Genomic DNA, 26,957 nt, shown 5'->3' on the forward strand with positions numbered 1-26,957 from the left:
AACAAAACTCATAATCCTCAGTAAATTATTGGACTTTGGGAACATGGTGAATTTTAACCAAGATTGACACAAGAATCAAAGCAGGACCACAAATACACAAGATTGATGAAGACTTTTCTAGAATTCTGTCTGTCTTCAAGATCTGAATTTGCTTATTAGTATTTAATCACTTAGCAAATTCTGAGCGGTCGCAAAGCTTCCTATCGTGCGTGGATGACCTCTACCTGACTTGAGAAGTCTACGGGCCAACAAGAGGTAAAGCGCTGCTCCACCTGGTACTGGCTACTGGGGATGACCTAACTGGCGACCTAGTGATTGATGGGAAGCTGGGTGACCTTCACCATCCACTGTAAATCTGGTAAGTCAGTCAGCAACACGGAAGTCCTTGACTTCAGGAAAGCCGACTTTGACAAGCTCAGAAGGCTTGTCAGTGAGGCCCTAAGGGACCACGACCCCAAGGGGAGGGGAGTTCAGGAAGAGTGGTTACTCCTCAAGGGAGCAATCCTCAATGCACAAGCTAATTCTATTCCATGTTGGAGGAAAGGCAGAAAGAGGACACAGCAGCCTCCTTGGCTCTCCAGGGATCTAGCAGACCTCCTGAGGCTAAAAAGAAAGGCCTACAAAGGATGGAGGATGGGATTCACCTCCAAGGAGGAATATTCTGCACTGGTCCGGTCCTACAGGGAGCAAACCAGGAAAGCCAAGGCTGCAACTGAACTCCAGCTAGCGTCAAGCGTCAAGGACAATAAAAAGTCCTTTTTCAGATATGTGGGGAGCCGGAGGAAAAGCAAGCCAGCATTGGATCCCTGCTGAACCAGATGGGGCAACTGACAACTGACGCCCAGAAAAAAGTCAACCTATTAAATGGGTACTTTGCATCGGTCTTTCATCAGTCCCATGGGATGCCCATGCCCGCTATGGGACAGGGAGGTCCAGGTGAAGGAGATCCCCTGCTCCCCATCAATGCTGACCTTGTGAAGGAACACCTTGAGATGCTGGATACCATCAAGTCAGCCAGCCCTGACAATCTACACCTCAGGGTGCTCAAGGAGCTGGTGAGCATCATAGCCCAGCCTCTGGCACGGACCTTTGAAAACTCCTGGCACTCTGGTGTAGTGCCCAAAGACTGGAAGAAGGTCAATGTGGTGCCTAGCTTCAAGAAATGGAGGAAAGTGGGTCTGGCTAACTATAGGCCCTTCAGCCTGACTTCTATCCCGGGAAAGATCTTAGAAAAGTTTATTGAAGAGGCCATCCTTAATGGACTGGCCGATGCCAACATCCTGAGGGATAGCCAGCATGGGTTTGTTGCGGGTTGGTCTCGCTTAACCAATCTCATTTCCTTCTATGACCAGGTGACCTATCACCTGGACAAGGGGGAAAAGATTGATGTCGTATATCTTGACTTCAGAAAAGCCTTTGATCTAGTATCCCATGATCACCTCTTGGCAAAACTGGCCAATTGTGACCGTCAGTCCACCACAATCCTCTGGCTGGGAAATTGGCTCTGTGGTCAGACCCAGAGGGTAGTAATTGATGGAAGTCAATCATCATGGTGCCCTGTGACCAGTAGGGTCCTCCAAGGCTCTGTCCTTGGACCCATATTGTTCAACATTTTCATTATTGATGTGGACATTGGAGTCAGAAGCGGACTGGCCAAGTTCGCCAATGACACCAAACTTTGGGGCAAAGGATCCTCACCAGAAGACAGGCAGGTGATCCAGGCCGACCTAGACACACTCAGCAAATGGGCAGATGAGAACCTGATGGTGTTTAACACTGAAAAATAGAAGGTTCTCCACCTTGGGAAGAAAAACCTGCAGCATCCTTATAGGCTCGGCAGTGCTACGCTGGCTAGCACTATGGAAGAAAGAGACTTGGGGGTCATCATTGACCACAAGATGAATGTGAGCCTTCAATGTGATGCTGTGGCTAGTAAAGTGACCAGAATGCTGGCTTGCATCCATAGATGCTTCTCAAGCAAATCCCGGGAGGTCATTCTCCCCTTGTACTCGGCCATGGTGAGGCCGCAGGTGGAGTACTGCATCCAGTTTTGGGGTCCAGTATTTAAAAAGTATGTGGAGAAGCTTGAGAGAGTCCAGAGAAGAGCCATGCGCATGATCAGAGGTCAGGAAAACAGACCTTACGACGACAGGCTGAGAGCCATGGGGCTCTTTAGCCTGGAAGAGTGCAGGCTCAGGGGTGACCTGATGGCTACCTATAAGTTTATCAGGGGTGACCACCATTTCTGCGGGAATGCTTGTTCACCAGAGTGCCCCAAGGGATTATGAGGTTGAATGGTTATAAACTACTGCAAGACCATTTCAGGCTGGACATAAGGAAGAATTTCTTTACTGTCCGAGCCCCCAGGGTCTGGAATAGCTTGCTATCGGAGGTGGTTCAAGCACCTACATTGAACGCCTTCAAGAGTAAATTGGATGCTTATCTTGCTGGGATCCTATGACCCCAGCAGACTTCCTGTCCTTCGGGCGGGAGGCTGGACTTGATGATCTTCTGAGGTCCCTTCCAGCCCTAATGTCTATGGAATCTATGAAAGTGCTGGCAACACACTCAGTACACTGCAAAATGTAAAGTATAGGCTGTTTCTGCTGGAAGAGCTTAAGTGCAGAACTAGATAAAGACAGAGGAGCTATTGTGTACTAGAGAACCTGTAAAAATAAATTATTAGGATTTTTAAAGTTGTTATACATGGAATATTTTTACTTAACAGCATGAAAGCATGAAAAATTTCTAGGAGTTGGTCTTGAACTGCATATCGTTACTATCATTTTGTATGCTGTAAAACTGGTTTGCAATTGAAGTGCACCCAGTACTTGTTCCCTTGAACTATTGTTCACCCTACACTTTACATTAACTATGTACTTAAACATTAAGCCTTATTACAGTATGTGATTATTAAGTGTAGCCTAATTTAAGGGTGCCTGTGGGCCATATCTGGCCTTCAGAGCTGTATCATCTGGCCTGTGATGCTGTCTGTAGTCCACATGTCTTGAACCAGCCCACACCAGCTCTTACCCTGGCCCCACATGTTGCTTGAGTTTTTAGTAGAGGTGAGAGAGTCTTGTTCCACAGAATATAAAACCAGAGGGGATTTCGTTTCTGTTTTGTTTCTCTTGGATTTACACTGTAAAGATCACTGTTGTTTATTGTATATACTACCTAAATTAATCTCTGGTTTACTAATGTTACAAATAACATAATTCTGTGTAGTGTTTATGGGACACAAGATTCGGAACAAATGCTCTTAGTAATGTTAGGGTCCATGCATGTTTTGATGTAATATCTTCAACCAGAGGTGATGCTTATTTTAAGTACAGTGTTGGTAAGTAATGAGGACGTTATCTAAGTGCTGGCCACAGGAAATGGCAATTTAAATGGAAGAATGTACAAAAAGTAGGTCTGTGACTGATGTTCTTCATTTCAAAGGGTAAATATTGACATCCCTAGCTGTCGGCAGCTGTAAAGAACTAGTTAATAAGGTCCGAGGGATGGAGGAGCCCAGGGTCTTGAATGTGGAGTAGGACTGGAATTTCATTAAGTCAAATATGCTAGAACAATCTGGGTTGTGTGTCCCGAGGATGGTTCTTCAGATCTATGTGGATGAAGGATATCAGAGAAGAAAGAATTAGAAAAAAGGACTGATAGTAAAGAAAACTTTCCTTGAAGTCAAAAAATGTGGGGATAAAGTAACAGATGTCAAAAGCCCGTAGCTTTTAATGGATGTTTAAAATACAGCAAATGTTTCTTGTACTAAAGAGGAAACAAGGACAGAATCATAGACAAATAGGGCTGGAAGGCACCTCCAGAGGTCATCTAGTCTGGTCCCTTGCCTGAGAATTACTAAAGGTAGATCGTGTCAGACTAGCCTGCTAACTTTCCTTGGGAGCGCTGATTTTTATTAATGCAGCTGGAGAGGATGAGGATTAGTGGAGGAACCAGGAAATGGGTCAATACGTGGATGAAGGTGAGACAATGGTGGTAATGTTGCAAGGAGACCGATCAGGATGAAGGGGGAGTCACTTAGTAGAGTGTTCAGGTTGGTGCCAATCTTGTTTCCAGAATATTTTAATTAAGGACCTTAGTCAAAAGTATGGGACTATAGTGATATAACAAATATGAGACAAAGTTGGGAGGCATCACTGATGCAGAGGAAGATCAGCATGCTTCAGTGAAAGAACTGGATGACTTTGAGGAAAAGAGTGTTTGAAATAGGATGAATTTCAATTGTATAAAGCCCAAGGTTTTGCACTTGGGGTATTCGAACCGATAAGTAACTTATTTCATAAGGTGGGAACTTATCCTTCAGAATGTGAGAAGGACCAATTTGCACTAACTCACGATGCTATGACTATGAGCAGCCAATGTTATACAGCAAGGGTGCCAAGGATACGGCCTCTGGAGCCCTATCATTTGGCCTACAGTGCTACCTGTGGGTCATGGAATAGGGTGCTGAATGCAACACGTGCTAGCTTTGACCCTGACATCCAGCATTGTATGCAGTGTGCAGCTCATCTGGCACAGGCTGTACGTGGCATGGAGTCTGAAGCTGGCACAAACGCTGCACATGGCATGCAGGGCCAGTCTGGACCATGTGCTGCATACAGCGTCTCTTCTAGACCGGCCAGTTGGACCTGTGCTAGATCCAGCATACAGGGACAAGGCAAGGGTACCATGTGCAGCATGCTTCTTGGAGTGTGCCATGTGAGAGAACTGGCCCAGTGCCTTGCTTAGCTTATGTCCCAGGAAAGGGGCTAATGCATGCTGTATGTGGTACATGGGGCTGGAGCCTGCAGGTGCATTGTGGGTAGCACATGGGCTAGCTCAAGGCCTGTACTGCAGGCAGTGCCTGCACTGTAATTGTCCCTGTGTGCTGGATTTGGCTTATGATGTCACTCTGTAGGTCTGATGCAGCCTGCAGATTGGCTCCCTTATCTGACACTACAGGATAGAGGATTTTGACATTCTTGTTATACAGCATGAAAAAGATATGATTGTGGGTTGACAGGTCATCTTATTTGTTGTTTCCATTAGAGAGAAACAATTAATGATACTGCCTCAGTGCTGGTGAGACCTTAGATGGAATATTAAGTACAACTCTGGTCATCTGTCTTTAAGAAAGATGAACATAAGCTAGAACAAGTGTTTAGAACTGCTAGGGTAGTCAAGAGAATGAGGAGCCTATTTTGAGAAGTCTAGAAGAGTATAGTTTCAATAGAAAGGTTAAAAGGAGTTACAATCATTGGCCTTTATAAACAGTACAATGGTATGTCATAATCAGGGGTCCTGGTTTTTCTCTGATTAAAAAAAAAAACAAGCCAATTTTCAGATTAAAAAAAGTAATCCCAGTGCACATCTTTCTGTGATTTAAAATGAAACACCACTAATATATAGAATTGTGTTTCATTTTAAATCACAGAAAAATCTGAAAATTGGGTTTGTTTTTTTTATCAGAGAAAACCAGGATCCCTGGTCACAAGTATCAGTTTAAGCTCTTGCTACTGAAAATGTTAGTTAGCTGGCTTTCATATCTATACAAATTAGGTCAACTCTGTAGGTCAAGCTGAAACAGTAGATCAAAATCACACTCTTGCTTCAAAACAGTGCTCCTAAAAGTAGTCACAAAAACAGAGGTACTAACTTGCTTGCTCATCTCAAATCAGGCAACAGTCCTTTGAAAACTGTTTTTAACCGCTTATTGTGTTGGTAGGAAGTTTTGATATAGGTCATGCTACTGTCTATAGTCTTTTTTAAATAAGTCCTATGATTGTATATCCATAAATCTAAAGAATGAAGTGTCAAGGGGAATGTGAGAAACCTTTGCAAAGAGCTGATTTGGCATAATAAAATCTGTTTTCAGAGGTCTCATATGAACCAATTAAAACATATAGAAAATGTAATGTCTCTTTCAGATGTGCTCCAAGTTACATCTGGACACTTGAAGCCTATTAACTTTTTAAAGAGTTATTTAGGTTGTAGTACGGAGCACTGGAAATGCAGTAAAGCTAGATTTATGGCTGTACCTTAATTCTGCGCTCTCGTGCATTTATTGTGTCTGCTTTCATGGGGAACTCAGGGCAAGGTCCTTCCAATTATTGTAGGGTGGGAGCATGCATATAGGTAGTCACCACTGGGCATGTATACACAGCCATTACAGTGCATTTATTTAGTACTTGTATTAGTAAGTACTAAATAAATGTGCAATAACTGCATTTATTGTGCCATAGCACCAGAGAACTTCTTTTAGGTGATGCTACTGTACAGTAGCTTAATAATACTGTGCAGTAACGTATAGTACTGTCCATGCTGTGATGCGTTACTGCGCAGTATTTTTCAGTTACTGCACAGTCAGCTTCTCATGGAGATGCACCCACTGAGTAGCTAAACACTGAAAGGTCAAACCCAAATGACATGTTTGTGTGGACATCCCTTTTGGACAGATTCTTAGGTATTTAGATATCAATCTGTCTCTTTAGGTGCCCAACACCTCCATTTTGATACATCTGAAAGCACTGTTTGGTGGTAGCATTGCAAGTACTTGGGTCTGTGAGTCAGGGGTTGGCAATCTATGGCCCATGGGCTATATTTGCTCCATGGAGCCATTATATCTGGCCTGTAAAGCTGGGACTTCAGTGGCATTTGACAGAGGGTTCTTCACTTTCCTGTGTTGTGCCCCAGCTAGGCAGCAGGAAGAAGTGACATTGATGGTTACTGGGTCCTAGCACCAGCTTTCCTTAAATCTGAGCTGGACCATTCTGGCCTGCCACTTCTGATCTAGGTTTCAGAATTTTAGCTAGTGAACATGTGCAAAGCCTTGTAAAAGGTGATGCCTCCCCCTGTCGAAGAAAACTGAAGCCCTGGAGGTTCCAAAGCAGGGTTTGAAGTAAGTGCTCCCTTGAATGCCTATCAGCAAGGTACTAGATGCGTTTGGAGCACCCCTAGGTTATGCAGTCTTTTTATATAGCAGATAGTTTGGTCGTTAGAGTGTTCATTTAGGTTGTGGCAGATCTGGGTTGCATTCCTTTTTTACCCAGTTCAGCCCAGAAAATTGAACTTTAGATTCACACATTCCAGATAAGTGACTTGATAGCCAGGGTGGTAGTTATTCTGAGAAGTGTCTTTCTTGGTTTCTCCTCGTGGAGATGCTGTTTGTTTGGGGTTTTTGTATATGTCTAGATCTGGGTCCAAGGTGTTGATCCCACCTCTCAGGTAAGTGGCTTAGCTGAAGTTAGGGCTGAAGCTAGCCCAGTAAATAATTAGTTATACAGAGTGAAACATCCTCCTTAGTAGAGATTGAAGCATCTGCTCTGGAATTGGTAATAGTTTAGGGCACTCCCTTGATATGCAGGAGATGCTGGTTCAAATCCTGTTTCGGCCCCTTTTTATAGCAATGGGTAGTTTGGACAGCTGTTTTTTGAGGAGCCTGTGCATTGTATGGAAGCCTGGGCACTTCTGTCAGGATTGTGTTAAATGGCAGAGTGGTTGGACATTCTAGCTCACTAATAAGTGTCCTTAATCTCTTCGTGCTTCCATCTGTAAATCTGGGTAACTTTGTACCTCTGATGTTCTGGGAGAGTAAATAGATTAAAGACTGAGGGGTTATTGCTCCCCCCTTCATCATTGATGAGAGAACATTATAATGAAGTGATCTACCAAATATATGAGTAAACTTATTTCCTGTTCTATTGATTTGAATGTAATAGTCTATATTTGAATATAATAGTCTATATTTGAACAGGTGGCTGAATCCTTTATTTATTATTGGTCATAAACGGAAGCTTGAAGAAGATGATATGTACAAAGTGCTGCCTGAAGATTCATCAGAAAGGCTTGGAGAGGAGTTGCAATGGTAAGGAAAAAAAAATCAATATTCTGGTAAACTGCATCTTCACCTGTGAAGATTAATGCTGCATTAAGGTTTTGCCATGAAAGCAGTCTACTAAGCAATCTGGAAGGTCTGCTCAGCCATCTTGCTAGTGATGGCTCTGTTTTGTTTTCCTTGTCCTTGAAGCACTTATTTTCTATGCAAGCATCAACTTTTTATTAATGAGAACCTATGAAAGGACTCGTATTTATATCAACTACACTTCATTTGAATGGCACCCCATGAAATTCTTAGAATTTAAGACATTTTTTCCTCTGTCATTCCCTAATAGACCAAATGATTTCCTATGCTGTAGTAAAGCTGGATAATATTACTTATCTATTGTCTTAGTGCAAAGATGTGGAAATATCTTTATGCTTTGTCTTTTTTTCTCCATCCCACTATCGCTGAATTAGCATTGGCAGCTATATAACCTTAATAGGGTGGGGCACTGGTGGATAGGTTAGATGGACCAAACATAGTTTCATAGTTTCATAGTCGGTAGGGTCAGAGGGGACCTAAGCAGATCATCTAGTCTGACCCCTGCCATGGGCAGGAAAGGATGCTGGGATCAAATGACCCCAGCTAGGTGACTATCTAGCCTCCTTTTGAAGACCCCCAGTGTAGGGGCAAGCACCACTTCCCTTGGAAGTTGGTTCCAGCTCCTAGCTGCCCTGACAGTGAAGTAGTGCCTCCTGATATCTAACTTGAATCTACTCTCAGTCAACTTATGGCCATTGTTCCTTGTTACCCCTGGTAGTGCTTGGGTGAACAGGGACTCTCCCATTGCCTGCTGGTCCCCCTTGGCAAGTTTATAGGCAGCCACCAGATCTGAACAGGTTCATGTCCCATAGCCTCTTCTCATAGGGCCTGCCATTCTGCCCCCTAATCATGTGAGTGGCCCTCTTGTGGACCCTCTCAATGCTTTCCACATCCCTCCTGAAGTGCACCGCCCAGAACTGGACGCAGTACTCCAACTGCGGCCTGACCATTGTCGCATAGAGGGGGAGGATCACCTCCTTGGACCTGCCTGTGATGCATCTGTGGATGCATGACAAATCCCGGTTAGCCTTCCTGACCACGTCCCCACACTGGCGGCCCATGTTCGTCTTGGAATCAATAATGACACCAAGATCCTTTTCTGCCCCTGTGCTGATGAGAAGGGAGTTCTCCAGCCTATAGGTATGCTGCTGGTTCTTCCTCCCCAGGTGCAGTCCGTATTGAAATTCATCCTGTTCTCATCTGCCTACCTGTGTAACCTGTTGAGATCTAGTTGTAGCCTGTCCCTATCTTCTAGCATGCTCATTTCTCCTGTCAACTTAGTGTCATCTGCTAACTTGAACAAGGTGCTTTTCACCCCCTTGTCCAAATCGCCGGTGAAGAACATATAGGCTAGGAACAGAAATTACAGATAGACTGGTTTTATCTGTAGTGATAAGAAACTGGTTCAAATCTGTAATACAACAGAAGTTCAGTGTATGTAAATTGCTTGCAAAATGGCTAAAACTGGTATAAGATTAATCTGGATGGATGTAGTATTAGACTTAAGTGATTTAGGTTAAATCAGTTTATTGAACTTCTGTCCCAGATCCCCTCCAGATTCAAGTTTAACTCAGTCCCCCAGCATCCTAGGATGCTGTACCTCTCCCCCAACATCCCACCCCCCCTCCGTGCCTTGCAGGGTGGGCCGGCAGGCTAGCTTTGGCCCAAGCTGTCTGTTCTAGTGGAGCAGGGAGGTGTGCTCTAGTGCCCCCTGGCATTTGGCTTGGGCCATTGAAGGCAAGTGAATATCTGTTCACTTGCTTATCAGTTCAATCTACGAAGCTTAGACCAACCTGTGAAGACTGAATTGATTCTGCCTTGAGCTTTTTGGCTGTCTGTACTTAGCTTTAAAGGCTTGTCTTTAACAGGAATTTTTGCACTGGTATAGTACAGCAATAAAAATATTATTTTTGTGTACATTCAAAGGTTGCATTCTTCCTGGTGTTTTTTGCAGTCTTGGGCCTAAGAGTTGGGCTTTACTATAGCAATACAGCTTTTAATGAGAATCAGTTTGGCAAGGTGTGTGTGTTTGGTTTTTTTGCTCTCTTGGGTCTCCTGAAGAAGATCTGATGATTAAAAAATGTGTCTTGAAAATCTCTAATAGGTTTTTAGGAAAAACTAATCTGATACAGGCAGTTTTTTCAGTCAAATTGGAGTAGGCTGCTAGAAAAGTTCTATTTTGTGCCATAAGAATGGCAGCATGGTCACTTAACCTCCTGCACCTTACATGAGGGGGTTATGAAAGGTCTGATCTTCACTACTAGATTGGGAGCAGGAACTTCTCTGTGGAGGAGAAAGGAGTGGAAGGATCTTTCACTGTCTTGCTGTGACTGAGTCAGGGTGGATATGCACCTTTATAGATTAACTAAATAAGATCTGTATATCGAGCACAGACTTTCATGAACCTAAAGCCAGTTGGGTTCACAAAACCCTGTGCTTTATATATACATAGATCTTGTTTAGTTGGTCTATAAAGGTGCATATCTAGCCTGCTTTCTGACTGACTTCAGACTAACACAGCTAACTACCTCTTTCTGGCTGACTTAGCCACAGCTGAAGAAGAAGAGAAGGCAATAATCCCTTTGGAATTCAGCATTTAACAACTTTCCAGCGGGAGATTATTGCCAAATTCCAAGACTATTAGCATAGCAGAACGTAACTGTACAAGTGGGTGGGGAGAACTTTATGAGTTGATGAGTCTTCATTATGATCAAAGTGAATATCCACTGATGTGCCCTAAAGCGATTCAGGTCTTTCATTATGGAGGAGGACAGACTCTTTCTGATCGCTCTTTTAATAATTGCTCTCTTTTCCAGGGGAGTAACTGTAGGGGAGGGACTGAGGCAGCAGCCACAGGTGCCATCTTTTGGCAGAGGAAGGAGTGGGGGGTCCAAATATACCCACGGCTGCAGCTGGAGGCTGGCCATGCTGCTGACACTGCCCTGTGCACTGGTGCTGCCCATGGAATGAAGTTGCTTTTTTTTATACCTCTGTTCTTTTGCTATGTGTTTATGTGAAACACAAACTAGAAAAGTTGCCTGTGCATGTGTATATGTTTGTTTTTTTTCAGTCTTGTTCAGCACAGAGAGAGCCATTCATACACTGTTACTGAAGTAAACGGCCTTCTCCACTGCTAGACTAAGGTTTACAGAAGCACCACAAAACCTAGCCAGTTGTGGCTTCAAACTTGATGCTTTCAGCTGACCATATTTGTAAACTCTTTTATCTATAGAAAAGATTGTGAAGACTGGAGTAAAAATGGAGTTCCTTAATAACAGAGTGGTCACTAGAACAAAATTTTCTATCTGCTTGGTGTTTGTGTGCAACACAAATCCATTGTTAGATATGGATTTGACCCCTTGACCTAATCTCAGTCCTCAGAGTTTACTGAAATTTAGCCCCTAGAAACCAAGTGGAACCTAGGAACCAAGTAAAATCCTATGATTTAAGAACTGTTTTGTGGTGTGTTGTAGAAAGTGGACAAAACCACCCTTCTTCCCCCTCCCCCATTGCTTTTTCCCTGATCTTTTGTTTGAATGTGAAAAGAAAGTGTCCTGCTTGTGAACTATTGCACAGCAACACAGGAGGACCTACCACTCTGGATAGGTCAGGGAAAATTCCATTCCCTGTCTTTGGCAGCCTGTGGAGTGCTGCTTTCATTGCTATAATGATGCAATCTACCCCATTACCATGGTTGTGCTTCCTTTCCACCTAATGGAGGTAAGAGAACCAGAGGCCAGATGCAGGTAAGCTAACGCTGTGGTAGACTGGAATGTGCCTACTTCCCATGTACTGCTGCCACCCTTCCTTGATACAGGCTAGAACCAGGAAAGAATATAACTTAGCTTGCCTTAACTAACATAGCTGGCTCAGTCTGAACTGGGTCAAGAACAGCTAAATGATGCCTTAGGAGTTCTGCCTTTTGTAGTATCTATGTATTAAGTTAGCAGCCAATCCAAGTTTTTGTGATATAAGTTGCTTGCTTTCAATACAGAGGAACAAATAAGTCTATAATATTAAATGCAAGCCTTTCATGAGACAGAAACAAAAATCTGCTTTTCCTATAATGTTTATTTTAAAAACAGTCTGTGTGATGTTAGAGCAGTGGTGCTCAACATTCATGCGCATGCCAGATGAATGGCATGGGGTTGATCTCCAGGCCTGATCTTGTGCATGGGGTTGGTCTACAGATGCAGTTTGATCTGTTGGGTCATGTTATCTGGCCTATAGGACTCCCCACAGGTCTGGAAATTTGGCAGTAGGATGAATGACATGGCAGTGTTAATTGACATGGCCCTGGGAGCTGTGGCAATTAAAGCTGCCACTTCTTCCCTCAGTGCCAAATTTCCAGACCTGTGGGGAACCCTGTGAGCTGCATGACATGGCTCTGCAGGCCAGATCTGGCCCTCAGGCTGGATCTTGGTGAACTGTGGTGTACAGTGGTCAGAAAACACTGAAATTCAACAGCATGTCTAACTCTGTTTCACTCCTTTAGCAAATTATCTTCTGTTTTTCTTTATTTTTTTAAGTCATACGTCTCTGTCCTTCACTTTCATTTTACTTTGTATTCTAGGTACTGGGAAAAGGAGGTCCAAAAAGCAAAAAAAGCAGCAAGAACACCACATTTAACCAAAGCAATTATACTGTGTTACTGGAAATCCTATCTAGTCTTTGGGATCTTCACGTTAATTGAGGTAAATGATGACAATATGGTAAAATATAACTTTTTCCCTTATAGCAATGTGAGATGGTGTTTCGTGAACACTGGCAACTTTGTTCTGGGACCTGCTTTTTCCCTACTTGATTTTTACCTGTTACAAAATAGCAGCTCTAATGTGATTTAAAAAAAAAAATTTGATGGCTTAGAGTATTTTTCAAAAGTTTGTGTTGGTATATTTTTAATATCAAAGGTACCTCTTCTGGAGTACATCAGTAAACAAACAGTCATCTGGTTTCTTGTAATGTTGTAAAACAGATTAACAAGGTGAGCTACAGTGCTGGTAGTTCAAGTTCTTATTTGGCTTGATACACACTTGAACAGGACACCTACAATATAAAATCTCTCTCTCTTTCTCTTCCTTTTTTTCTTTCTTTCAGGAAACCCTCAAGATAATACAGCCAATATTTTTGGGAAAAATTATTAATTATTTTGAAAATTTTGATCCCCTTGACACTGTTGCTTTGAATTTTGCCTATGGCTATGCAGCTGCTTTGTCTGTGTGTACACTCATTCTAGCTATAATGCACCACTTGTACTTTTATCATGTGCAACGGGCTGGCATGAAGTTGAGAGTAGCTATGTGCCATATGATTTATCGGAAGGTAAGCAACTTTTTATGTTTTAAAATGTATATAATATGTTGGCTATTTGATTCTAGTAGCTGGTCATAATAAATATTTGCATTCCTTAGTTATTATCCTTTATTCCTTATTTATTATTATTTTTGCAGTAGTATTGATGTTACTACATTTGACAGAATATAATGCATATTAATATTGTCTTAGAATGAACTACTGGGTTCAGAAGATTCCCTGTGCTTGAACAAATGACTTACTCAAAGTTGTTTTCACTTTTTGCAAAGCTTTGTTTAAGGATACTCGCAGAGGCAGTCAATAGAACAGAGCAGAGAGGACGGTCACTTCACATTGGATTTAGGCGGCAGCCGCCACCCCACATGGTTCTCTTGGCTCTAGAGTGTTCTGATCCCGGGGATGCGATAGCCTGTGCCGGGGCTCTGCGCAAGTCGGAACTCTTGCTAGAACTGAGGAACTCATTGTAACTTAAGAATGTAGAGCTTATATAGCCTGGAGTAAACAACGTTATCTTGAGCTAAGGATTTGGTTATCTCAGGCTAGGAATTTGGGGATGAGTCATGATCTAACACATTCTACTGTATTACAACATTTTACTATCTAGGTTCATGGTTCTGTTACGCTCACAGAGCAGGAGGCTACGTGCCACTTCACCGGCTTACTATGGAATCAGCATGCAAAACTCTTGCTATTAGCAAAGCTCTTACTATTACAAATATAAATTAGGGTTACCATTCAACTGAGTGTCCTTCATACCATGCTGAATATGGAATCTACTTGTGGTAGGAAAGGAACCTAAAGACTGGGGAGAATCTGCCGATTGTTGTCTGACCATGTTGTTGTGATCTAGAGGTGTAGTGGGACAGAGCACCAAGCTCTGGAATGGGGGAAATAAAGCTCATGACTGGATATACTGGAGCCTAGCTGTTCCCGATGCCTCAAATTGCGTGTTGGGGGTGTTCATGGGAAGGGGCTTGCCTGCCTCCCGGTATTCAGAAGGGAAGGGCAGTAGGGGAACTGTTGGGCACTCTCAACCTTGTCTCAGTTTAAAGCCTTTCTGGGCTCTTAGGGGCTGCTTTGCCATAGGCCTGTCCTGCCCTTGATGTAACTGTGCTCTTTTCGGAACAGAGTAGGTCTGATCAATGCCTGCCTCTCAAATCTGGACGATTTCTGGAGATTTTTTTTTTCCCTTTTAGACCAATTTGTGGATCAGTAGTCCATAAGCTGTTTTTCCTTCCTTTCAGCACTGGAGGCATAGCTTTTGTTAAAAGGTGCAAGAATGAGCAATCTAATTTTAAGAGCAGTGCAGAGGTGTCTGAGACCACTTGTAGATAAAGGCTAGAAAGACCAGCTCCCTGAGTTAGGAGACATGGGATATGGCTGGTGGACCTTTCACTAGCAGACTGATGTCCCCCTTGGGTACTCTCTGCTCTCCTGATTGTGGGAGGATGAGACACTTCAGAAGAGGTCGAGTCCGTGGAAAATCTTGTCAGTTGAATGATGGGAGTGGTGACATGCTTCACTGGTCCCAATTTAAATGCTTAGTATTTGAGAAGGAGAAGAGCATCGTATGCCTACCCTATTGTTAAGGCATGGGCCTGCTGCTTAAATGTTGCCCTTGTGTTTGTTTGCCTTTACTTGTTCGTCTTTATCCAACGTGAAGCAACCTGCATCTGAAAACTCCCCCAGCATTGTTAGGTAATAACCAGTGGGGCAGAAAGAACAGGTGTTATTACTGTAGGGCTGCAGATGGAGGAAGCTGCTTTTGCCTACCCTGTGTAGCTCTTGAAGCAGCAGCCTTATGGCTTCTCTCCCTTTATCTGTGATTTGAGGGCACACCCAAGTCTTCAGGTCTGTTTTTACTTCTGCGTCCCAGGCAGAAATCCTATAGGGAGGTATCAGAGGGGAGAATGATCTGTCCATCTAGTTAGGGGCTCTGGAGAGAGCCAATTTAATTTTCATCCTCCCAAGTTATTGGAGTGGTGCCTGTTCAGTATTTGATTAGTAAAGGAATTTGCCAAGGGTTAGGTATTTCAACTTGAACATAAACTAATCTTTTTTTTTCATTTAAGAATTATAAAATGGGTACTGTTCCTACTTCAAGGAAAAAAGTTAGAGTACATATTTACAACACACACAAATAAGGATGTGCAGGGAGTTTGGGGGACAGCGGTATAGTACAGAAAGGGAATATGCTAGGGAATAGTGTACAAGGCCATCTTGAACTGTTGGATTGTCTTTCCTGCACATATTTATTCTCTTCCCTCTTATGATACCTTGGAAATTATCCTCTGGGAACTCAGCTCTAACATGGCACACTGCTTTCTTGTACATAAACATATCTCGGAGGTATTAATTTACTATACTGATTATCATAACAGTTTGAATTTCATGAAATATTTATGTGGCAAATGCTGTTTGTTGCACTGTTGAAATTAGCTTACAGGGCTGAAAGCTTGGAAAGGCAAAGTGTTCATAGTGTGCACCCTTATTTCAAGAGATGTGATTAAATGGAAAATTAATCTCCTCTCATCTCATAAATGTTTATTCCTCAGGGTGAAGGCTGAGGTCATGGCAGAACATTGATAAACCTTACTAATCAGTTGTCTTCATTATTTAAGGTGTACAGATAGATCAGACCTTCTATTTATCCTGTATATATGCTTTTGAGAGAAGCTGAATGCTAATTTACCAGTACTTTTGTCATGTTCATTAATGTCTGTAGTAAAAGTATGTACCTTTTGAAATGCTAATTTTTGGTGAGTGCTGAATGTCTGTCATTAATGTGCTAGCTGTATTTAATTCACTGACACCCCTGGCAGACGTTACACTTAAGATACGATTAACTGGTTAATCTTGTCACCTCTTAAAGTGTAACCTGATCACAATTCAGGCATCTAAAGGCATTACAAAAAGTAAAATAAGCCACAAAATGGGTAATAGTTTTTTTTAGCTGGTTTCATTTGTGCCTTAAAATGAATGTGTGGTTAGATTGACTGCACAGGGGTTCTATTGCATGCCATTAAAGTCTCTGATGGCCCCAATCAGATGATTGGTGGCAGAGTGGGGACCATCCCAGGGCTTGGGGGGCTGGCGAGGTTCATAATCCTTTTTTCAGTGCTAGATTTGTGGATAGACTCCTCTAAAGCATGAAAAAATTATATCAATACAACACAATTTATGAAAGCCTGAGGTTTGGGGGTTTTTTCCTTCTCTTTTTTAGGCACTTCGTCTCAGTAACTCAGCTATGGCAAAAACTACCACTGGCCAAATAGTAAATCTTCTATCAAATGATGTGAACAAATTTGACCAAGTAAGAATCATTATTGATCATCTTAAATGGTTTTAAAGTGCAGATTTTAATGAGTTTGGAATATGAGGTCACAGTTAGTGGCCACAAATTTCTTTTGCTGGTTTACCAAGCATTGTGAAATTAGGGGTGGGGAGAAGATGATTTCTTTTTTCTAAGTGGGGGGAGGGAGGAGGCATGGCAGCTCTGCTTACAAATGTATTAACGTACATATTGTAAAAACAACTTGGTGTTTCACTTTTACTTTAGAATTTTTCCAATTATTTGATTTGGTCTAATAAAAGATACCCAGTTTACCCAGAAAAACCTTGTGTGCCAAAGATGGAATGGGCATGAGTCGCTGGGGTGGGGGTAGGTTGCAAGCAACAGCTCCATTAACCCTGTGTTGCTAGTGCTGTTCCAACTGCCTGCATCTGGCCTGGGAGGCTCTTTGCAGTCTGGGTCAAGCCTGTGGAGAGCTCTATGGTCTGGATGCAGCCTAGGGGCACAGATGTGTTTGACACTCCTGCTTAAAACAATTATACACTAGGTTAAGTTGATAAAACAGCGTCATGTTATTGAACTAATTGATAGCTTCCTAAGCAGTTTTATTATGCTAAAGAAGCATTTAACCTAAATTTTGTTACATACAAATGATCATCAACACGTGCTTTCAGCAATTAGGGCATTCTAGAAATGCATATGTGTTTGAGAGATTATAACTTTCCACAGGCTCCCTGCCTTATTCTCTGCTCAGGAAAGATAGGGTACAGAGTGGTGTTTTACCTGTGATGGTTCAGGAATCATACAAGAGGCAAGGCTTTTTTATGATCTCTTTTATTGGACCAGTTATAAAGTTGGGAAAGCTGTTGGGGAAGATTTCCTGCAGTCCTCCCAACTATACAGTTGGCCCTATAAGATATCACAAAAAATCCTTGCCACAGGAAAGATGGTATTTACTGAATGGGTAGGTGCTCAATATCTGGTTTTATCCTCATTGTTCAGTGTTTGGCTCAGTTTGTTTATTGCAAAGTATTCAAACTCTGCTCTAAATACAGAAGTATTACTGCTATTTACACCCTATTTTAGGACGCTCATCACTAAAATATGTAAGAGATATGTTCATGTTTGTGGAGCAATAGTCATGATGTCCTGGAATGGTGAAATGCAGAGGTGATGTTCATTAGTATGCAGTGGGGGTGCCCAAATTTAAATACAAAGCAGCTAATTTTTTTCCAGATATAATGTGGAAGATATAATGTGTCAATGGGAGATGGGCTTTGACCTTAAGCTGCAGCTATGAGAGCTCAACATTTCTGCAAGGCAGACCCCATGGTTCAGTTCTTCAAGGTAGCTCCAACTGTCTAAACCCCAAGACCCTTCTTTTTTTTACTGTGGTCCTGTGTTATTCACTTTCCAGCTTTTGCAGCAGAAAAGGGATGAGTTCTGTAGAAGACAGCTTCCTGTGCTACATAATCCTGATTCTTTCTCAGAGCAGGTCCATCCTGTGAAGTGAACAAGGTAGTTAGTGCCAAGGAAGAAAAGTAGCAGTGGTCCTGACCCTGACCCAACTTGTTCTCAGTCCTCCCTGATTTTCTTCACTGACATCTAGTCCCAGTCTCTTTTTTCTAAGCAGTCTTTCTTGTCTTACTTCCCATGATTTTTGGTTCATAGCCACAGTCTTCTGAGACTCCGTATTTCAATTTCTCCTTTTCCTTCTTCCTTTCTCTTGCCTCTTTCATTTCTGAATTTGAATCAGATGTCTGCTGTTTACACACAGCAGCAAAGTCATTCTGAGCGAAGATGAGAGACTAGTTCCCAGATCTCATTTCTGGTGTCCTGCCTTGGCTTAGGTAGCCGTTACAAGGAATGCCCTTCTGGATCTCATTGTCCTGTATTGGGGCATGTCGTCAATCAGAGAGGTTGAGCACACTCAATGCAGACAGAGCCTTGGGAGATTTTTTTTTAAGCTGCTAAGCTCTGCTGAGTGTGAAGACTGCCATTTTTCAGAATTTTCTTTCTTGGCTTAATTTTGGGAAAACATGGAAGTGGCTAGATCACTAGAATTTCACATTGGCAACACTACATGATTTTGTCTGTCTTTGTTCAAGATGAATTCTTAAAAAATAAAATCCTAAAGTAGTCAATTGGCATAGAGAACTTTGATTAGCAAAGTTTTATAGTCAGCTAAAGGCAAGGGCTCATAGGGAAGTGCTGGAAAACCGTAGTATTACTTTTTGCTGGTCCTACTTAAAATATGAATGAGAGAGAAAAAGAAAGCTACAAGAATACTTGAAAACAAAATAGGCTGACAAACTGCTGAGGGATTACTCTTTAGAAATGCTTTCAGGCTCTTCTTCCAGTAACTGCTTATGTTCTTTTTTCTCTCTTGTTCCCCTTTTCTTCCTTTTAATGTTTTTTTTCCTTTTTTCATTCAGAAGAAATATTTTTGATACAGGTCAGAAAGGGTTTTTTGTTCTCAATAATTGTAATTTATTTTTCTTTAATTATATCTCACAGCTGAATTGTGAAGAGCTGAGATTTTTCCCAACAAAAACATTATTTGCATAAACTTACTTAGGTTTTCTGACATTTTCATTGTTTGTACTTATGAAGGAAAGGAGGAATGAAAAGTTGGATCGAAAAGAGAAAAATAAACTTTCAGATTTTTTAAAATTGTTTCTGTTTTAACAAGTTTAACATCCTCAGTCTTTTTCTTTTCCCCTTTGTTGTTTGTGGTAAATTTTTGCATTTTTTTAATCTTCAGCTCAAGGGAATGTAAAGTTCACATGACATGTTTGCTGTTTCCTGACATTTTGAAAAGTGAGTCAGCAGGATTGTGGTCTCCACATAGACTAGAGAAAGGCAGAGATGCACATACAAATACTACTCAGTTAGTTGTAAGCTTTGTAAATGAGCTGAGAAAATGACAGATCCTGTAATGCAGTTTTTCAAGTCAGAATGAAGAAATGATTTAAGGTTCCCAATGCAATTTCCTGTGGTATAGCAAGCGGATGATCCTGATTTTAAAATACACCTTTTAGTTTTCTCCCAGTAACTGTACTGTGAGTATCCATTTCTCTTTGTGTTGACTAGGAGCCATAATCTGCTGCTTCTTGGCTCCCTTTCCAGGTCTGCCAGCAACAAAGTTGCCACCTCAACTTCACATTCCCTTGAGTTGAAGCAGGAAAATGAATGGAAGTTTCCCTTTTAGAAATACAAAATGACTTTTAATTTCTGCTGCTGGGTGTGTTGTGCATGTGCGAATTAATACTAAAGCCTATTTTTGTGTCTTAACCATTTGTTCAGGTAACAATTTTCTTACACTTTTTATGGGCGGGACCACTTCAAGCCATAGCAGTAACCGTTCTTCTCTGGATTGAAATAGGGCCATCGTGCCTTGCAGGAATGGCTGTTCTGATTATTCTTCTTCCTTTGCAAACCTGTATTGGGAGGCTGTTTTCTTCATTCAGGTAAAGTAGCTTTTGGGGCATATGTCCTCTGTACAAGTTTTGAAAATTCGTGTGTGTGGGCTGGCTTGATGCAAGAGCTGTGCATTGTCATGAGTTAGGCCCCCCAGTTCAATTTTTCAGGCTTGTGTCCTTTTTTTCCCCAAAAGTAGCCATTGATGTATGCTTACTAGGCCCATATATAGCTTGGGTGTGTGACAAAAAAACGTTAATAGTCCATTTGCTTAGGTGCCTTATTTTGGGGTTAAATTTTAAAGCACTTGACTTTAGCATCTTGCTGCATGGGCTTTAGGGACTGGCAGGGCAGTGCTGCTGGCCCTTGTATTACAACCCCTCCCTCCCAAACAAAATAAACCAAAAAAGGCACTGTGTTTATTCCTGCTCCTGCTGCAGGTTTGACATGAGGATGAGAAAGGAGTTCCAGCAAAAAGTGCTAATGATTGCTGTTTGAGACTTCTTATCAGCAAAAATGCTATGTGTAATACAGGGTCTTTAAGATGTAGAAGGACTATGACGGAACAAGAATTAAAATTGTAGCTCCAATAATGCAGGTAAAATTTCTAACAGGAAGCGTTTTAGTTTTCTGTTATAAAACAATTTCATACCTCCCCCTTTTGCAACTTTTCTCCCCAGATTCATTAATTTTAGACTCAATTCTGATGAATTAGAGTGGGGGTTAGCAGTGTTTCATAACAGTGAACTGAATTATGTGAGCTTGGTCCTGAGGTGAGCTGGAGACAGTGGTTGTGAGATATTCCACCATTAGATGGCTCATAGTGATGGAATATCTCTACCTCTGTGTTGATATCTTTTTTTGTTACGCTTGACAGTCCAGTTAAAATTTCTTTATGTGGATCTGGCATTCGGAACAGACATTACACGTAAACTGGCTTAAGTGATCAGAAACTAGTTTAAACCTGTAACAGGACAGACATTCAGTGCACATAAACTAGTTTGAAAATGGCCGGAATCAGTTTGTGATAAACCTGGTTGAATGTAGTATCAGACTTAACTGATTTAGCTCAAACCAGTTTATGCAATGTCTGTCCCAGAACCCTTGCTGGTTTAAGTTAAATCAGAGATCCCCAGCATCCCTTGTCAGAGCCTTGGCCTTCTCAGCCTCCACCCCTTTTCTTTAGCTGGGCCTTCTAGCCTGGGCTCGTTGTACTGGACCTGGCTTCTAGGCACCAGCTCTTACCTTGATTACATTCATTCTGGGCTCTCTGGCCTCGTTTCAGCCCTTCTCGCGGCTCCAAGCTTGCTTCGGCTCTCTCTGGGCCCCTGGCCATATCTGGCTGGAGTTGTGCTCAGCTGCAGCCCTTCCCTGGACTGCCACCCTATAAGGCTCAAGCCCACACCATGTCCAGGGGCCCCTCAGCCCTAGGTGGGCTCAGGACACTATTGGGACCTCCATAGCACCCCTACTAGTCCCAGACCCAAACCACCAGTATAAATTATGACAAAGGCATAATTAGTTATAACACCAACTAACTCACTCTGGGTCTGAATGTAAATAGCAGGATCACATGTTATCTTGGGTCACATTCCCCTGCAAAGTGGCACCAGTACCTGCTAGGAGCTTTCCTGGGCCCTCCTGCTTTGGAGCTTCTTCCATTGTAGCCTCTAGGGCCAGAATAGCTGTGTAGACTCAGGCCCTGAGCATATATACACATTAAGCCCTGCCCACTTCCAGTCAGGTGACCCAGCAGCCATCACAGGTGTGTTCATCCTGACCCTGCTTAGCTGCTGGTTGCAGCTCTTAGCCCTGAGTAGCTTGGCTTGTCTGTTCCTTTTGTCTGCTACTGCTGGCTTTTGACTACACCTCAGCTAGCAAGTAGCTAGCTTTTTAGCTGCTAGCTTTCCTTGAGCTAGCTCACCCTGCTGCAGTTTCCTCTTAACAGTAACAGGAGCCTTCTGGCTTCCTGAATTAAAACATTTTAGCTAACCCCCCCAACCCCTCCCCCACCCACAACCAGTCAAACAAATTCCCAACACCCAAAAAACAAAAAAAACCCCACCCTGCTTTCAGAATTTATAACTTTTCTTTTTATGGGTGCAAACTCTTTGATACCTAATTTTGTCTTACTGAAATGTTTATTTTCCATCTGTTCATTCTTATTTCTGTTTTGAACACACCTTTTTGCTATAGACCATCTCGGGGGTGTACTCTCTCTGCGAATGTTTTCATCACTTGTCTTTATTACGAATAAAACTGTGTTGTGAAGTATTAGCTTTCATTTCTTTTTAAAATTGATTTGAAGGTAGAATATTGGGAACATAGCCAAACTGGCATGGCTACTGGGTGGCTAAACCTTCAGAAGTCTGGAAGAATCAATATTGGAGTTACTCACAGAACTGTTTCTTATATGTAGTCTTCATGATACAGTCTTCATTTTACATGATCAAATAGAATTTCTAAAAGTATGATTTTCCCCAACAACTTTAGATATGTAATGCAGATACATTGTGATAAAACTATATTAAATAATTGCTTTAGGCTTTTTATATTCATACCAATAATACTTAGCACTTAAATAGTGCTCACGTCCATAGATATCAAAGTGCTAAGCATTATTATCCCCATTTTACAGATGGGAAAACTGAGGCTCAGAGAGATAAAGTGACTTGCCCAGGGTCATACAACGAAGTGAGACTGTCTTCTGTTTAAGGTATGTATTTTAATAATTAGTCAGTGGCCACATACTATTACATTTTTTTCCCCAGTTGACAGGAGCCATTTCCTTGGGTGCAATGTAGCTAAGTTAAAAGTAGCCTGTTAACTAGGAAGAATGCTTGCCTGCACACGTGTGTGGCTCTTTTTATTTATAGTTCTAAGAATGAAGCAACCAACTGAGTAGATAATATAGGCTTCTCTTGCAAGTGCCTATGAAAGCATGGAAGTCATTATGGAACTGTGTGGGCAAAACTAATTGTAGGATTAGGGCTTTCAGAGCAGTCTTAGCTGTGCTACGCATGCCAGCTATATTTTATTCCACTATTTCTCAGCATTATGCTCATGTCCCCAAAGTGGCAAATACCTGTGTATGTGACTGGACTCATTTAAAAGTACTGCTGTCTTCAGTATGTAATTTCAAGTGTGTGGATGTTTGCAGGATTTGGACTGTTAATCTGGAGCATTTTGAGTAGGAATAAGACCAGTGTAATTTTCACATAAATGACTTATATACCCTTTGGTTATACAATATTATGCAGTAGTGCAGATAGTGGTACATAATACGAAGTTGTACGAAAGGTATGGCATATACTGTGTTATTTAAAAAGTTTGTTTATGAAACTGAAGACTGTATAATAAAAACAATGAAAAACCTCAAGGTTGTATGAGTAACCTTTAATATTGATTTCCTGACTTCTTATTTCTTAACTGTGCAATTGTAGCATTCCCATTAAAGGTTCTTTGAAAGCGTAACTTTGTAGTTGTTTGTAAAAGAAAAATTGAAGATGAATTCTATTATATGGGATCGTTGGGCTAGCCATCATCAGAATACGCTGTCATGTTTTGATATGTAGGAGCAGCACAAAATACAAATGGGAAGTCTTCCGTCTTGCATAATTTAGGTGTTTTTAAGAAAATTCTCCATACATTTTCCACTGCCAGCAACATTGCCACCTAGACTGTGCATGTTTTATGATTACAGCTGTCATCTTTTTCTTTTTTTTGTGGCCCAATCTTCTGTTAAAAACAGGGATAACTCCACCACAGCTCATGGAACAATATTTTTATAGGCCCCCTGGCCAAATGGTACATTTGCCCCCAGGACTACATGCCATGTAGGCTGTGTGTCACTGGCCCTTCCCACCCCCTGCACTGTGTTGAGGCCATTGTGCCCTGCATGCTGTGCCATGTGTGTACTCCCTCCATGGTGTGTGCAGTAGGTGCTTCTCCATTCTTGCACCATACCATGTGCATGCCCTTTATGCTGTGCCATGTGCCCCTCCTCTTCCTTTCCCTCTCCCCTGCCAATGCACTGCATGGGGGAGTGTTATCTTATACTATGCTGGCATGCTGCACCACAGTGGCTTTCCTGTGTTCCCACAAGCCATGGATTCTCTCAGCTGTTCACTCTTCTCTGCTACTAGTGCAATGCCTATAATAGCCACAACAGTTGGAGCACTACTATGGACAAAGCAACAGGATATCTGGGCTGAATGACACATACCAGCAATTTCTTTTAGTGCCTTCTGTGCCAGTGCTCCAACCAGTGCTGCCAGGCTTTTGTTTTGATTTTAATAAAAGCTGAGTTTAGAAATTATACCAAATTACTTAGTAATAAAATGTATGAGATGTCAAAACAAAGTCTGGTGTAATAACTAAGTAGGCACACTCTTTTACCTCTCTACCTAAATGAATTTAGTGTGTTTTTAGCACACTTAAACCACATTTTAAAAATTTATTAAAATAGACATTGGCAGGATTTTTCTGTCGTGGGCTGGGGTGTGCAACCTTGCCGTGGCCATGGGCTGGATGTCCTTATATCATATCATACTATTGTTTTTCAAGGAACTGGCCTTTTTACCTTGCTGACATGCCAGCTACTCTGAGCATAGGCTGTTTTTTATTTGGATAGGGTCTGAAAACTGAAAAAATCCCCCTTGAAATTCTCTTTTGTTTGTCAAACGTTATTTTTGATGTGAGTTTCCTCAACAGGTCTAATTATAACAAACATGTTAGTATTAAAAGGAATGTTGAGATTCACAAAGAGATTGTAGCAGCAGGAATTTAACTTAATTCTGTTCTGTGATACCTTCAAAAGTCTCTGTTTTCCTGCTCTGTATTTACAGAAAGATGTTGCCTCAGCATGTGATCCTGGATGTCTCTTGATATTTTGAAACCAAATTGTTTTGCTACTTGAATGCCCAGTATATTTTTAAAATCTTGTCTATTAAAGCATGGGAAAAATTCTTCTGTATGTCATGCTTTGAGGCCTGTTTTCATTATTAGCTTAACTTTTCTTGGCCATTGTTCATACGGTGGCTAAAATGAAATTTTCTTTTCTGTGCAGAAATATTGTGTTTCTTTAATAGAGCATAAAATCACACATGAAGGTGAACAGTAACACATGTGATTGGTCTTGTACAAAGAATTCTGGAACATGCAAATGCTAGTCAGTTCCCTGGCAGCTTAGGTAATATTGGGCTATTTGTAATATAGCCTTACAGTATAGGAGTCCTTTTTTTTAAGTAAATAGGGAGAAACCTGGTTTAATTTGTAAACTATTGCTTCTTTCAGATGTTAAAAAAACCCCAAAAATTCCCTCCAAAAACACACTTTACCAGAAGAACTGGTGTGTTACTTTGACTCAGCTCCATAGCATCTGTTTAGATTGGGTGCTTCAGCAGCGCCTTATGGTGCTTTTATCTAATAGCAGATTCAGTCAGGTATTCGATAAAAGAGCCGAAAAAGCCCCACTAATGTGCTGACAAGGTCTTTTGGGTAGATTTGATATCTTTTATTAGACCAACTAAATAGTTGGAAAAATTGTTCTTTTCAAGTTTTTTGGTACGAACAACCTATGCCTGAAGAAGGGGGTTTATGCCTGGAAGCTTGCAAAGAACAATTTTTCCAGCAATTCAGTTGGTCTAATAAAAGATATCACATCTGTCCAAAGAACCTTGTCTGCCTGTGTCCTTAGACCAACATGGTTACTGTCAACGACCACTAATGTATCCAGTCTATACAGATGTTGGGCAAGCTGGTTCAACTAATGGACTGCCTCTTCTGAGCATGCACTGGCCTATACGCAGGAGCACACCGAGTTTAAAATAAAACACTGTGTTGTTTGTTTGTTTTGTTTTTAAATGCCCACATGCAGCCTAAGGTAACACAGTCATTTTAATTAAGAATCTGCAATTTTTCTATCAATTTCAGGAGCAGAACGGCAGCCTTTACAGATGTCAGGATAAGGACCATGAATGAAGTCATAACTGGTATAAAGATAATAAAGATGTATGCCTGGGAAAAAGCATTTGCAGATCTTGTGAACACTATAAGAAGGTAATCAGCGTTGCACTGAAAGTTAGGTTTGGATATTTGATCTATGTGCATTTTTGGGTGTTAAATACTTTCTTTGCTGCTTTAAAATGCAAGGATTTAATTTAAAAAACCCTTGTATAGCTTTGTAGTTTTTTACTTCATCTGTACATAAAGAGGGAAGTTTCTCTTAAGGGCAGAAAAAACAATTCCTTTGATATTTATGAATCCTGTTTCACCTAAGTGTGACTATACATTGGGTCTCTCTATTCCTAAAGAATTTCATCCCCTCAGCCATCTCAGCTAGATCTCCATACCTTAATTTGCAGAATTCCTTTCACCACAAGTATGTGGAAGCAGTTTTTTTTTCTCTTAGCTATAAATTTAGAACCTGCAGATGCTATATTTTGATTCCTTTTTGTATCTCTTGCATGAACTCCTTAAGTGATATGCATGGCTTTCAGATTTTTCTGAAGTGTGTAGCCACGGGGTTCAGTTATTCTGGGTCTATATTTCTCAGCCACAGTGCTCTTTTTCCCCACCATGGCAACCTGATAGGCCAGCTGAATGTGGCACTCTTAAAGCAGACTCTATGAGCCTGACAGAGACTGACTAATATGATTCAAAACAGAGCATTATTTATTTTTTTGCCCAAGGTACAGAGCACCTGGAGCATACTTTGATCCAGCAGTTGGGAACCTATGGGCCAGATCTGGCCTGTGGAGTTGGGGCTTTGGTAGTGTTTGGCAGAGAGGTACAGGGATTTGCCTTCATTGGGTGGGAGAGAGTTTCATTCATGCGTGCTATGGCTGGGTGGGGTGGAGAAGTTCTGGGTCTTAGCACTGACCCCGCTTAGACCTGAGCTGGGTCATGCTACCCAGAAAATGTTGCCAACACCTGTCTTACTCCTTCATTGCAATCTCCCAGCTACCACCATCTCTAGGATGGAAGAAGCAAATTGCCTGTTTGCTGTAG

General features: G+C 41.6%; 1 protein-coding gene across 3 annotated transcripts in view; it reads left to right on the forward strand.

Annotated features, from left to right (window-relative positions):
* Positions 1-26,957, forward strand: part of ABCC4 (ATP binding cassette subfamily C member 4 (PEL blood group)) — a 220,666-nt gene that overhangs the window by 16,758 nt on the left and 176,951 nt on the right. For 2 of the 3 annotated variants that reach the window (XM_090023501.1, XM_090023518.1), the window contains exons 2-7: positions 7,754-7,864; positions 12,495-12,615; positions 13,019-13,243; positions 16,458-16,547; positions 19,833-19,996; positions 25,881-26,006. In XM_090023501.1, coding sequence (XP_089879627.1) covers positions 7,754-7,864; positions 12,495-12,615; positions 13,019-13,243; positions 16,458-16,547; positions 19,833-19,996; positions 25,881-26,006 — 837 coding nt within the window. The remainder of the gene's footprint in view (positions 1-7,753; positions 7,865-12,494; positions 12,616-13,018; positions 13,244-16,457; positions 16,548-19,832; positions 19,997-25,880; positions 26,007-26,957) is intronic. The other variant, XM_090023509.1, reaches the window with a different exon arrangement.

This window comes from Crocodylus siamensis, chromosome 1 (genome assembly GCF_052110815.1).
Source record: "Crocodylus siamensis isolate JL-2025a chromosome 1, ASM5211081v1, whole genome shotgun sequence".
Classification (NCBI taxonomy): Eukaryota; Metazoa; Chordata; order Crocodylia; family Crocodylidae; genus Crocodylus; species Crocodylus siamensis.